At 41.4% G+C, this 14630-nt stretch overlaps 1 protein-coding gene across 1 annotated transcript; it reads right to left on the bottom strand.

The window, feature by feature from the left end:
• Nucleotides 1-719: 719 nt before the first annotated feature.
• On the bottom strand, nt 720-11676 carry CAMLG (calcium modulating ligand). The gene is made up of 4 exons (XM_038552197.1): nt 11361-11676; nt 9131-9591; nt 7277-7342; nt 720-1334 (listed from the first exon to the last, which is right to left on the bottom strand). The coding sequence occupies exons 1-4, from the start codon at nt 11530-11532 to the stop codon at nt 1143-1145; spliced, it is 891 nt and encodes a 296-aa protein (XP_038408125.1). The 5' UTR covers nt 11533-11676; the 3' UTR covers nt 720-1142.
• Nucleotides 11677-14630: the final 2954 nt, after the last annotated feature.

Here is a 14630-nt window from a genome sequence, read left to right as displayed (position 1 = left end):
TTAATCAATATGCCATACAAAAATCTTTAAGGAAATGTAATACCAAGCAATATAACTTAATTAACTTAATCTTATAACTTTCCAAATTATGGTAGCATTACCACGTTATTTAAACGGGTATTTATGATACTAGGTTACATACCTCAGTTAATTTTCAAATCCCATTTTTATATGTACTAAACATGATGTTCTAGTTTACTTAAAAATCTTACTTCTAGGAGCACCTGGCTGGCTCAGTAGGAGGAGCATGCAACTCTCAATCTCGGGATTGTGAGTTTGAGCCCTGCATTGGGTGTAGAGATTACTTAAAAAAAATTTAAATCTTTAAAAAGTAAAAAATAAAAATAAGGGGCATCTGGGTGGCTCAGTGGTTGAGTGTCTGCCTTCAGCTCAGGGTGTGATCCGGGGTCCTGGATCGAGTCCCACATAGGGCTCCCTGCAAGGAGCCTGCTTCCCCCTCTCGCTATGTCTCTGCCTCTCTCTGTGTCTCTCATGAATAAATAAATAAAACCTTTAAAAAAAGTTTTTTTCATAAGTAAAAATTAAAATACATACCTTCATAAATACCTTCTAATTTCACATGTACGAATGTTAATCATTTCTTCCACTACTCCATATTTGCACCAGAGTAAAAATTAAGATATTCAACAAAAGAAGACAAAATTAGCTACCTTATTTAGCCCTTATAAGTTAACATGTGCAGACTTCACATTAGACAATTCAGTTTCATTCATTTTATTTTTAACATGGCTCCATTTCTCAAGACAGAACAACACAAATAGAAGTTGCAGCCCTTGGTGCTGGCTGTGACCGTGTTCATCTGCTCTCCCTAAAAGAACAGCTCAGCTCCCAAAAGAGGAATTACAAATCTTAGAAGTTAGTGAAAGGTAGAGACTAGGGATTCTAATTAAACAAGAAAAGTCAATTAATGACAATGGTAGTCTATTCTTCCCATTAGTGTTAATACAAACTCAATGCTTTTAAATCAGGGAACCTGCCATTCCATTCCTAATCAAATTATTTTAAAACTCCTATAAAGTAAAAGAATTACATAAAGGTGTAAACCCATTTGCCTCCTTTAGAGACACTACACTATAGAAGAGAAGGTGCTTTTTGGAAAGCTTCTCTGAGTGATGCAAGCTTCATGGTACTTCAGAGCCCCAGTAATTAAAGAGTTCATGACAAAAGATAAAAGTGAAAAAGTAGACACAGAGATCTGTGAAAACTTCGCCCATTTTGCTATAGGTATCCATTGACCGATTTATCACTTCAGCAGGGATTCCAGACAATAGAAGAGCAGCTGTTAGTACGGTTGTCTTTATCTTCTTTTCACCCTGTATACAGAAAGAGTTCAATAAATCTTACAGCTTTCAGAAGACTACTTAAGCTCTATACAAACATTATCAGTGCTGCAATTTTTGCCTGATTCAGAGCTGTTAACAAAGTTTCAAAACATCAATCAGTAATATATCAACAACTATTTATTCAACATTAATATGTAAAGCAGAGAACTGCTAGGCAGTAGGAAAAAGACATCATTCATGCCATCAAAAGTGAAAAAAAAAAGTCTTATCTTGGAAGGCAAGACATAAATAACAATTTAAGATATATACAACAGCACAAGAGAAAAACAGGAAAAACATTACTACACGAGACATATATAACTGCTAAATGAAACACATGAATAATGTATGGCATACTGGCTCAAAGAAGAGAGAAATTACTTCAGGGTTATATGTATAAAGAAAGCCCAGGGAAGGATTTCAGGAGGAAGTAAAATTAAAAACAGGCCTTCAAGAATGAGCAAGATTTAGATGGAGAAAAATGAGAGGAGAAATCTCATCGGAGCTAAGTCTTATGACAGCAAAAGTCAGAAGAAGTCAGAAGAGTGAAAGCCATACTAAAGGAGTTATTTGTGACAGAATGATAGAAACTTTCTGTAGAGCCCTAAGGGTCATGCAAAGGAATTCACACTTGTTACACATGCAGTAGGATATTACTGAATATCTATTTCCTGATGAAATTTTCTTGTCTAATTTTTAAAGACATTCAAGGCTGAATTTTCATTTACTTAATCAATTTGGCATCACCAAATTCAGTCACTTGATTAAAAAACTTTTTAAATACAGAAGGCTCTTGTTACCCAGGAGAAATCAAAGCCTAGTCCACAAAAATAGTCATACAAATTCTCAGCTGCTTTAGTTCTTTTTTAAGACTTTATTTATCTGAGAGATAATTATTTATTTGAGAGAGACAGAAATAGCAACAGAGATAAAGAACAAGCAGAGAGGAGAGGGAGAAGCAGATCCTCCCAGGACCCTGGGATCATGACCTGAGCCGAAGGCAGACATTTAACCAACTGAGCCACCCAGATGCCCCTTTAGCTGCTTTTAAACATAATAACCAAAAATTCGAAATACCAAGATATCCACGGACAGGAGATCAGATAAACAATGGATAGTCACAAAATGGAATACTACTCAGAAAAAACAAAAGGGGAGGGGATGGCCCAATAAACTCAACAACATGAATGACTTTCAAAATTATTTTTTTAAGATTTTATTTATTTATTCATGAGAGACACATAAAGAGAGGCAGAGACTTAGGCTGAGGGAGAAGCAGGCTCCCCCTGGGGAGCCTGATGCAGGACTCGATCCCAGGATCCCACCCTGAGCCAAAGGCAGATGCTCAACCACTGAACCACCCAGGCATCCTGAATGAATCTCAAAATTATGCAGAATAAAAGAAGCTTTGTTCAAAAAAGTACAGACAGAAATTATCCCTTATATCTGAAGTACTAAAACAGGGGCCCCTGGGGGGCTCCGTCAGTGAAGCATGTAACTCTTGATCTCACGGTTGAGTTCAAGCTCCATAATGGGTATAGAGGTGGTGAAGAAGAAGGAAGAGGAGGAGGGGAAGGAGGAAGAGGAGGAGGAGGAGGAGGAGGAGGAAGAAGAAGAAGGAAAAGAAGAAGAGAAGAAGGAGGAGGAGGAGAGGAGGAGGGAGGACGGGGAGGAGGAAGAAGAAGGAGGAGGAGGAGGAAGAAGAAGAAGAAGAAAAAAGAAGAAGAAGAGGAGGAGGAGGAGGAGGAGGAGGAGGAGAGGAAGTAGCAGCAGCAGCAGCAGCAGCAGTAGTAGTACTAAAACAGGCAAAAACTAATCTACAGTGGGAAAAACTCAGTCAGACGCTGAGGTTGTACGGGCTAAAGATGACGAAAGGGGCATGGTGGAATGCCCTGACAATCACGTTTTAAATGTTGAAAGGATTTGAGTTTCACAAGCTGTCAAAATTCACTAAATCATATACTAAACACTTGAACGTTTCACTGTAAGAAAATTTTACCTTAAAGTTAAGAAGCACCACAAACCACCACTGAATTGTAGTTAATGATATTAGGCTGATACGTGTAGGGGTAAAGTACACGGATATCTATACCTACAACATACTTTGAAATGCATCAAGAGAAAAAAAAAAAGATGCGTTGAAAATGGATAAATTGGATAGATACAGGATAACATAACAAAATGTTAAAGAATTTATGTAATAAGTATAAATAAATGGGTGTTCACTGCACAGTTCTTCAAACATTTGATTTTCTTTTTTTAAGATTTTATTTATTTATTCATGAGAGGCACAGAGAGATAGGCAGAGACATAGGCAGAGGGAGAAGCAGGCTCTCCACCGAGCAGGAAGCCTGATGCAGGACTCAATACCAGGACCCCAGGATCACACTCTGAGCCAAAGGCAGATGCTCAACCGCTGAGCCACCCAGGAGTCCCAATTTCTCTGTATTTAAAAACTGTCAAGGGAATCCCTGGGTGGCTCAGCGGTTTGGCACCTGCCTTTGGCCCAGGGCATGATCCTGGAGTCCCGGGATCCAGTCCCGTGTCGGGCTCCCAGAATGGAGCCTGCTTCTCCCTCTGCCTGTGTCTCTGCCTCTCCCTCCCTCTCTCTCTGTCTCTCTCTATGTCTATCATAAATAGATAAGTAAATAAATCTTTTTTTTTTTAATTTTTTATTTGTTTATGATAGTCACACAGAGAGAGAGAGAGTCAGAGACATAGGCAGAGGGAGAAGCAGGCTCCATGCACCGGGAGCCTGATGTGGGATTCGATCCCGGGTCTCCAGGATCGCGCCCTGGGCCAAAGGCAGGTGCCAAACCACTGCGCCACCCAGGGATCCCAAATCTTTAAAAAAATAATAAAATAAAAACTGTCACAAGGGGTTCCTGGCTGGCTCCATTGGTGGAGTGTGCAACTCTTGATCTCAGGGCTCTAAGTTCTAGCTCCATGTTGCTTGTGAAGATTACTTTAAAAAAAAATCTTGGGATGCCTGCATGGCTCAGCGGTTGGGCGCCTGCCTTTGGCTCAGGGTGTCATCCTGGAGTTTCAGGATCGAGTCCCACATCAGGCTTCCTGCATGGAGCCTGCTTCTCCCTCTGCCTGTGTCTGTGTCTCTCTCTCTCTCTGTCTCTCATGAATAAATAAATAAATTCTTAAAAAAAAAAAAAAATCTTGGGTACCTGAGTGGCTCAGTCAGTTGAGTACCTGACTCTTGATTTTAGCCTTAGGGTGTGATCTCATAGTCTTGGGATCAAGTTCTGCATCCAACTTGGTGCTCACTGGGAAATCTACTTGGGATTCTTTCTCTCTCTCTTTCTCTCTCTCTCTGCCTCCCTCAGTCCTCCCCCGCCCCACCCTATGCTTGCGCATGTGCGTGCGCTCTCTCTCTCTCTCACTCTCTCTCAAATAATAATAAAATAAATAAAATAAAATAAAATAAAATAAATAAATAAATAAATAAAATAAAATAAAATAAAATAAAATAAAATAAAATAGGTGCCTGGGTGGCTCAGTTAAGTGCCTGCCTTTGGCTCAGATCATGATCCCAGAGTCCCAGACTGAGCCCTGGAAGTAGGATTCCCTGTGCAGCGGGGAGCCTGCTTCTCCCTCTCTCTGTCCCTCCCTCTGCTTATACTCTCTCTATCTCTCTCAAATAAAATATTTTAAAATAAATAAATCTTAAAAAAGAGTTACAAGAAAATGTTTTGTTTAGAGAAAAGTATATATACTATAGTCTCCCTTCCTTTTCTCTCTCCCATTTACCTAACAACACATACACTCCTAGCACAAATAACCACTGTTAATAGTTTCATGTAACATTCCTCCAGAGTGTTTGGGGCACCTGGCTGGCTTAGTCAGTGGAGTGTGTGAATCTTGATCTCAGGGTTGTAGGGTTTTGTTTTTGTTTTTTGTTTTTTAAGTAGGCTCCTTGCCCAGTGTGGAGCCCAATGCACGGATCAAACTCAGGACCCTGAGATCAAGACCTGAGGTGAGAGGCACCTGGGTGGCTCAGTCAGTTAAGCACCTGCTTTCAGCTCAGGTCATGATCCCAGGGTCCTGGGATACAGTCCCATGCTGGACTCCCTGCTCAGTGGGAGCCTGCTTCTCCCTCTCTGTCTGCCCCTCTCCCCCCTGCTCATGCTCTTGCTCTCCTTCTCTCTCAAATAAATAAATAAAATCTTAAAAAAAAAAAGGGGGGACCTAAGCTGAGATAAAGAGTCAGACACCTAACTAACTGAGCCCCAAGGCGTCCCTCAGGGTTGTATGTTTGGGCCCCACATTGGCTGTAGAGATTACTTAAAAATAAAATCTTAAAAAAAAAAAAAAAGATTCTTCCAGTTTTACATATACACAAGCAATTATTTTCCACCTTTCGATGAAAAAAGTAGCATACTATAGATCCTATCCTGCATTTTTTCTTCTCTTAATATTTCTTGGCAGGCTTACCATTATCTATATATCAGAGCTTCATCATTCTAAACAGGCCAGAATTTAATGAGTCATTTATTAATAGACATCTTTGTTGTTTCCAAACTTTGCTATTGAAAAACTGTAACTTGGGACGCCTGGGTGGCTCAGTAGTTGAGTGTCTGCCTTTGGCTCAGGGTATGATCCTGGAGTCGCAGGATCAAGTCCCACATCAGGCTCCCTGCAGGGAGCTTCTCCCTCTGCCCATGTCTCCGCCTCTCTCTCTGGATCTCTCATGAATAAATAAATTAAATCTTAAAGAAGAAAGAAAGAAAAACTATAACCAATCTTTCAATAAATACATATTACCCCTCAAAATTAATTTACATATAAAATAAAATCACATTACTTTATTCTTTTACTTTATATATAAAACCTATTTGACTCTTCATAAATATAAATGTTTCAAACCCATTAAAAACACATATGAGGTCTATCAGTTCATTACAAATGACTAAGCAAATGACCATGAACCTGTTTTTCAGTTAAAAATTCACACAACACTCAATGACATAAGTGAGGTTACCCTCTATGCCAGCCAAGTCCCATAAAACTGTGTATACATTTGTAGTTAAGCAGACTAGGTAAACATGACACTCTCCAGGATTCTGTTCTGCAATTTTGGACAAGTATTTCTTGCAAATACCAGGCCCCTGACATTAAAGATAAAGTGTGTTGTTACTAGGTGTCCAATAAGGAGCACAGTAAGGTAATTTAACCCGTTTTAAAATTAATTTCTGGGATGCCTGGGTGGCTCAGAGGTTAAGCATCTGCCTCTGGAGTGATCCCAGGACTCCGGGATCACATCTCGCATCCGGCTCCCCACAGTGAGCCTGCTTCTCCCTCTGCCTCTCTGTTTCTCATGAATAAATAAATAAAATATTTTTATTTTTATTTTTTTAATTTTTATTTATTTATGATAGTCACACAGAGAGAGAGAGAGAGAGAGAGGCAGAGACACAGGCAGAAGGAGAAGCAGGCTCCATGCACCGGGAGACCAACGTGGGATTCGATCCCGGGTCTCCAGGATCGCGCCCTGGGCCAAAGGCAGGTGCCAAACTGCTGTGCCACCCAGGGATCCCTAAATAAAATATTTTTTAAAAATTAATTTCCTTTATTACAGATAAAATGTATTACTAAATTCACTAAGTAATTAAACTGAACACTTTTCAGACAAGTATTATTCAAACTCCATGGTTAAGTTTTCCCTCCAATCCACGGTGGACCAAAATTTTGTTAAATGTTAAGGCAACGTGGAATTGCTAAGAAGTTTCTAATCACTTGCTTTCTGAACTTGTTACAAACAAATAAATAGCTTTAAGATCAGCACTGGTGGGCCAAGGATACTTCTAGTAGCACTGATTCAGACCATGAGTATGACTAATTTTTTTTTTTAAGTTCTTAAAATTGTCAAATCATTAATCAGTCTAAATACATCACCATAATTTAGAAAAAGCTTAATTTACCTTGGGAAAATATTTGTATAGTCCCATGTACGCAAGTTGTAAAGTAAGAAACGGAGCAAATATGGACTGTGAAGATAGAAGATAAAATTATGTATTTCCAACATCATCATTTAAACCACAACAAATTAAACTAACAGCAACAATAAAATTCCAAGCAAAATAATATATATATATATATATATTTTAGAAGCTGAAAATAGTCTTGTTTCTGCTCAAGGGTGAAAAAAATAAAGGGAATGGATTTCCTTATCATAAAATATGTTTCTCAAGTCAAGTTACATTCTTTTGATGTCCCCCCAAAGTCTACTCTCGCAAAAATTTATTCTTTCAATGATTTAAAGTATTCAGAGGTGATATAGATGTATAATACATCATGCAGCAACATCTCTCTTGTCTAGAGGTAATTAACTGACAATTTCAAAGCACACATAAAAGACCCAGTATTCAATAGATGCCATACATTCCCAGACACTGTGGCAAGTAATGATCTCACTAGCTACATTGTTAAGCATCCAAATGGCAAGCTATTCTTACTATAGATAAAATGGAGTGGTTGTCTTGCTTCTCACACAATAAAATCGGAAAGGTCAAAACAATAATTAATTTACATTTATTCCTAAAACTAAAAATATTATGAAGGGAGTGAAGGAGTAAACATTAACAGATGAATGTATAATATAAGCAGTGAGAAGTAACAGCTGAAAATCTGATAGCAAAAAACCCCAGAAAACCAAAAAAACCTCACACAAAAATGAGGCACAAATATAGGACATAACTTTAAAATCCTAAAAACACATGGCCCTTTAGATAAGAAAAAGGAAAAAGGAAGCAGCCATACATCTCATTTTTAAATACTGAAAGCTATAATGACAATTTAACGTCAGAAAAAAAGTCTGTATGACAGATTCACTTTTTAAAAAATGTCCATTAAGTATATTTTTAAAACCTTTCTTGCTGTTTACTATAAACTTTAATTATCTGAAAAATTTGCTATGTGCAAATTGGGTACTGGGTAGATATTCTTAAAAAGTCTAGTGAATGAAAGTTCTTCCAAAAGCAAGACACAGGGATCCCTGGGTGGCGCAGCTGTTTGGCGCCTGCCTTTGGCCCAGGGCGTGATCCTGGAGACCCGGGATCAAATCCCACGTCGGGCTCCCGGTGCATGGAGCCTGCTTCTCCCTTCTGCCTGTGTCTCTGCCTCTCTCTCTCTGTGTGTGACTATCATAAATAAAAAAAAATTAAAAAAATTAAAAAAAGCAAGACACAGAAATATGAGCTATGATTTTCTTCATTTCTCCTGGCGAGTGAAGTGAAGGCGTGGTGAAGATGGACTGCCATCACGATGATACTACAACATTATAAAATGCTGAAGTGCTTGGTGAATCACAGGAAATTTACATCATGTTCAGGACCACAGGGACTGCATTTTAAGGTTTCAAATTATTTAAATAGTAGTAATTAATATATGATACATGTAGATACTTTACCCTTTGGTTTTGGAAAGAAATTGCCTGCATTAAAGCCCAGCTGTCATTTAGTAGCTATGTGACCTTGGGCAAATGACTTAACCTCTGAGTCTTCATTTCCTCATCTATAAAACACAGTCAGAAGGATGAGGTTCAAGGAGTTTATATATGGAAAGCACTCAGAATGCTGCCTAGAATACAGAGTTAAGTAATTATTATTGGGCTCTGTATTCAACCAGAACATTTCATCTATATCTAGGGGGAAGAGCAGTGTAATAATATATCTCAAAACAGCCATATTAATCTGGTAAATATTAATACCGGCAATCAACTCCATGGATCAAAAGCACTCATTATATAGCCAATCTGCATTTTCCATGTTTCTTACCAAGTATTTGCAAACAAAAGCTCGGACTCCAAAGGCAAGAAGAGCACATCCCACCAATCTAAAGATTCGAAAAGAGTCAAATTCTTCTGTTGTATTTCCATCTTCTTGATTGGGTTTTTCACTAATCAGCTGTTTCCGTAACTTCATTGCTTCTTCAAATCTGGACAGGTACTGTTCAAGGCCATGGCGTGAACCCCGCTGAACAGTGTCTGCTGTCAGGTCCCCTCTGTTCCGCTGCCGGAGCTCAAGATTTACATCATTACTGCACTCAGGTGGTTTAATGAAAGAGTCCAACTTGTCTCCCAGCTGAGTCCCCTTTACCTCGGCCACACCACTTTGCTGGTCAGTTGTTCCTATACTGACCGAATCGCCCAGCACTACTCTCTTTGAAACTGAAGGAATGCTGAGGGAGTTCAGTTTGTCACTGTCCTGCTGCTTTGATTTTGTCTGACTTTCTTCTTCTGAGAAAAGAAATTTAGAAGCCTTATGGAGTGTATACTGGCAAACAGCTCTTATATTAATATTAAAAAATATGCCGCTGCTAGAACTCTGCAGTCTCTGAATCTAAACACTGATTCTGCGTAAAACATAAACTAGTTTCTTCCTCTACACCCCCAGAAGAGTATTCTGGCAGAGGATACAACCCAAATTCTGGGAGTAGAAGATAAGACTAGCAGACAAATTGGGCAAGATGGTCATGGAGATGGAGCAAGCTATACAGACCAGGTTTTCATGGATAATATATCCCAGAAGAATGACTGCATTGCCTGCTGTAGCTTATTTGATTAAAATCATTAAAGCTTTTACAAATCTGTACTTTAATATCACATTTCTGAACCCAGAATCTGGTCAGCATAGGGTGTGGCATACCCTACAGCTACTGTTTACGTAATCCTTCTACTGTAGTGAGGGAGCCATTAGTAGGTAATTAAGCAATTTGAGGATGCTGTTCTGCTTCCAAAGCAAAACAAAAGCTTTAGTGATAGAATTATCATAATTAAAGAACAAAATATAGAATATAACTTGAGAAGGACAATAAATGTCTTGGGAAATAATAAATACCTGCTGTCTGTTATTAAAGGGAGAAATGCGTCTAACTATTGTTCTAGGATAATCTGAAATAGTGCTCCTTACCTTCCCTGGTAGTTTTGGCTGTGAACCTGCAAACTATCTAAGTGTTCAGGACTGACTATCAGAAGCCCACAGAAATCACAAAGCGTTCAGTAGCTTGCAAATACTGAGTAAAGGTCAATTACTAAAGAAGCTCCATGGAAACTTAAGAGAACACTAGCACATACTACATGTTCAATAAATATTCACATGAATATTCATTGAATTGTACACGCACTGGGGGAGAAATGAGGAACTCTCTTTCGGGTTAAACGCGGTTCCTGACTTCAATCACATCAATCTCAGCAAATTGGGAGAAAAGACCTGGGGGTGGGGGTGGGGGTGGGGCACGTCCCACTTGTTGGGGTAAAGAATGGTCACTCAGTTTTATCTGTTTAGAAAGCCTGAAGAGGACAGTGTTGAGAGCACTGGACACAGGCACCAGGATAGATGACCACGTAGGAAGGACTGGGGGAGCAGGTAAATAAACACAGGCTCCGGGGGGCGGACAGAGCAACAGCGAAAGGCAAAAGAAGGTAGACAGACGCTATGGCAAAGGCACTGGAAGGAAAAGCATTTCGAAGGGAAAGAACCGAAGAGCAATTTTACCGAGGGACATAACAGGCAGAGCGGTGCAACCGGGGACAGAAGGGAGAGCGTGGGGAATGAAGCTGGGGGTGTCTGGCATAACGGGCCAGAAGGCGCCAAGGCGGAGGCGCCAAGGCTTCGCAGCCTGGGGCGGAGATGGGGACAAGCAGAGCGAAGCCCGCACAAAACGGGGGAAACGTGTGTGTGTGTGGGGGGGGGGGGGGGGGGGGGGTGATAAGTGAGAACTTGGGACATCACCTAAAAAGAGGGGACAGACGGGCACCTGGGTGGCTCAGGGCGTGATCCCAAGGAGCCTGCTTCTCCCTCTGCATCGGTCTCTGCCTTTCTCTCTGGGATTCTCATGAATAAATAAAATCTTAAAAAAAAAAAAAAAAGTCCGGGACAGAGGGAAGGTCAGAGAGCAAGGCTCTGTCAAAAAGGCCAGCGGGGCGCTGGAGGGAAAGAGAGCAGGAATGGCCCTGGAGACTCAAAGCGGCGGGCGGGAGAGTAAGGGGAGACGGGAGGCTCTCACCCGCGCCACTCCCGGGCCTGTGAAAGCCCATGATGCGGTTGATGCGCTGCTCCGAGTTCATGAGCAGCTTCCTCCGCCGCAGCTCCGCACGACGCTGGGAAGCCGACAGGCCAGAGGTCGCTGGAGCTCCCGGCCGGTCGCCGCTGTCAGACGCGACAGTCAACGGCTCCATCTTCCCCACCAACACCAGGGAACGCTGAAGGTGTTGCTGGCAGCGGCAGCCGAGCCGCAGATGACTTCAGGCCAGGCCGCAGGGTACGAGCGCACCACCGCCCCCCCACCCCGCCGTAGACCCGCCCCCGAGCGCCAAGCCAGACAGGCGTGCTAGGCATGCGTGCCATCCGACCGGACAAAGCGCGAGGCTTGCGCCGCCATCTTGAATGAGGGCAGTCGGGCGGGGGGCGAAGCGTGGGGGAGGTACGAAGCGTTGGGGGAGGTCCTCCTCCCTGGGCTAGCCCTCGTGGCCACTCTCCCAGGCCACCGGGCTTCTCTACTGTTACCTCGAAAGTGAAGAAAATTAGCCCCCAGGCTGAAAAGAAGGAAAGGAAGGAGGGCAAGGCCCCAACCCACCAACGGCTGGTGCCCAAAAGCAAAATGGAGGCTATTGCGCCAGGCACTTGTTTCTAGTGACCGTCTGCGACCTCGCTTCTAAACGACGGAAATACGTCAGTAGGGAGCGACGCTTTAGAGAGAGTTGCGTTTAGGATGTGTTCTTGGCGCAGGTTTATTCTTTCTCCTCAGTCGCTCTTCTCCCAAATATTTATCTTACGTGTTTCTGGCCTTCTTCACGTCTTTGTTCAGGGTTGTCCCAGTGGAGATTTCCCTGTCCATTCTGTTTAAATTGCCACCCTTCTCAAGACTCCATATTCCCCTTACCTGCCTTATTTTTCTTAACAGTTACAACTGACTTGCATGCTAAATGTACTTATTTTGAATGTTTCTCATTAGATAGAATGTAGGCTCCATGAAGACAAGCATTTTTTTTTATTTTTATTTTTTACAATCCTGAGGTCTTTTATTTTCTTTACAGTTATCATGCCATGAATTCATAGGGAATGGGTTCCAGCAGTTCAGGCTCCTTTCCATTGGTTCTCACAAAGTGTGCTTCTCTGGGTGGGGCAGGCTGGCGCTTCAGTAGGACCCAAGTACCTTTCTCTTTGGCTTCCTTCTTTTTCTGATCATTTTCCTTCACACGCTTCAGGAAGCTACCTCGGCTCTTTGAGTGTTTAATATGCTCAATGCGGACATTAATTCTCTTGGCAAGAATCTTGCCCTTAACTTGTTTGTTTACAACAATGCCAACAGCATGCTGAGTAACACTGTAGACCCTTCCAGTTTTGCCATGGTAACATTTGTGGGGCATTCCTTTTTGAACAGTGCCCATTCCCTTGATGTCCACAATATCCCCTTTCTTATAGATTCGCATGTTATGTGGCCAAAGGAACAACTCTATGTTTTCTAAAAGGCCTAGAGAACATATAGCGGGTACCTCTCCTCTTTCCCTTTGTGTTGGTCATTTTGGCAAATTACTGGAAGATGGAGGTTCCGGCCGAAAGGCACAAGCATTGCATTTTGTTGGGAACTGCAACTCCTGGAATAGCATGAGCACTCAGCAGGGCCAAGTTATTCAAGGCAGCGTTGAGGACCACGGTAGCGGGAGGGACCCGAGAAAGTGTGTTTTATTAAAGTCAGAAGAAAGGTGTAATGACAATTAATATATAATAATAAATCTAGGGGGGATCCCTGGGTGGCGCAGCGGTTTAGCGCCGCCTTCAGCCCAGGGCGCGATCCTGGAGACCCGGGATCGAATCCCCACGTCGGGCTCCCGGTGCATGGAGCCTGCTTCTCCCTCTGCCTGTGTCTCTGCCTCTCTCTGTGTCTCTCTTGCATAAATAAATCTAAAAAAAAAAAAAAAAGAAAGAAAGAAAGAAAAGAGGAGCCAAGGTATAAACACGGACTTTCTCCCTTGATTGGATAAAAGCTAAATCGCAAGGACACACCCTATTTAATAATTATGAAGCACTAGAAAAGGTTGCCCTGCCTGTATGTACAGAACTATATCTCTAAGCCAGTTTTTTTTAAACTTCTAAAACTGAAGTAATTGTTAAGCATAATAACGTACAGAACAAAAAAACAAATGTACAGAACATAATGACATAAAAAATTGATGAACCAAAACTAAATATAATTCCAGGATAAACTATTTTTTTCATTTAATAGACCCTATAGAAGCAAAATTTAAATTTTGTCTGTGTCGATGCATGATAGTGCCCTTAGTTTGCTAAGGATTCAAAGTGTGAGGATTTTATGTTACATGCTCACTTATCTCTTGGGAACCACTTCCCTGTGGGGTTTCTGTAGTTTGATTAAACTGCCTAGTACTTCTCCATGGTATAAAGGATTCTTTGATAAATGGTGTGAATACTTAAGATTCTTATATTAATTTCTATTACCCTCATTATGGACTTTACAAGGGCATACCCACTCATTTTTTTTTAAATTTACCACTTTCCTGAGTGCCTGGATGGCTCAGTTGATTAAGCGGCTGTCTTAAGTGGCTCAGTTCATGATCTCTGGGATTGAGTCTGGTATGGGGCTTACTGATCAGCAAGAGTCTGCTTCTCCCTCTGCCCTCTTCCATGCTCCTGTTCTCTCTCAAATAAATAAAATGTTTTTTTTTAAAAATTTACCACTTTGCCCCAAACCTATAGCAAAGCACTGATAGCACTAGGTCAAACCTTTATGAATAGTTGCAAAAATCTTTAAAATTTTACTATTTATTATTTTTTTAGAGATTTCATTTATTAGAGAAGAGAGAGAGAGAGAGAGAATGAATGAGTGGGGGGAGGAACGGAGGGAGAGAGACAAGCAGACCCCATGCTAAGTGCAGAGCCAAATGCCAGGCTTATCCCATGACCTGAGATCATTACCTGAGCTGAAATTAAGAGTTGGACACTTAACCAATTGAGCCACCCAGGCATCCCTCTTTTAGTTTCAATTTTTGTTTTAGGGATCCCTGGGTGGTGCAGCGGTTTGGCGCCTGCCTTTGGCCCAGGGCATGATCCTGGAGACCCAGGATCGAATCCCACATCGGGCTCCCAGTGCATGGAGCCTGCTTCTCCCTCTGCCTGTGTCTCTGCCTCTCTCTCTCTCTGTGTGACTATCATAAATAAATAAAAATTAAAAAAAATTTTTTTTGTTTTATTAAGCAGGCTCCAAGCTGGCATGACCCTGAGATCAAGACCTGAGCTGAAAGAGTCAGATACTTAA

Source organism: Canis lupus, chromosome 11 (assembly GCF_011100685.1).
Source record: "Canis lupus familiaris isolate Mischka breed German Shepherd chromosome 11, alternate assembly UU_Cfam_GSD_1.0, whole genome shotgun sequence".
Classification (NCBI taxonomy): Eukaryota; Metazoa; Chordata; class Mammalia; order Carnivora; family Canidae; genus Canis; species Canis lupus.
Note: the sequence above shows the minus strand (reverse complement) of the source record. Positions and strands in the feature narration are given on the sequence as shown.

What these genes read in the sequence shown, in the direction of transcription:
- CAMLG (XM_038552197.1), bottom strand. Translation starts at nt 11,532, where the DNA reads ATGGAGCCGTTGACTGTCGCGTCTGACAGCGGCGACCGGCCGGGAGCT. An exon ending in CAGGCCCGGGAGTGGCGCGG is followed by an intron (nt 9,592 to 11,360) that starts GTGAGAGCCTCC and finishes TTCTTTTCTCAG; the next exon opens with AAGAAGAAAGTCAGACAAAA. An exon ending in TATACAAATATTTTCCCAAG is followed by an intron (nt 1,335 to 7,276) that starts GTAAATTAAGCT and finishes TTCTGTATACAG; the next exon opens with GGTGAAAAGAAGATAAAGAC.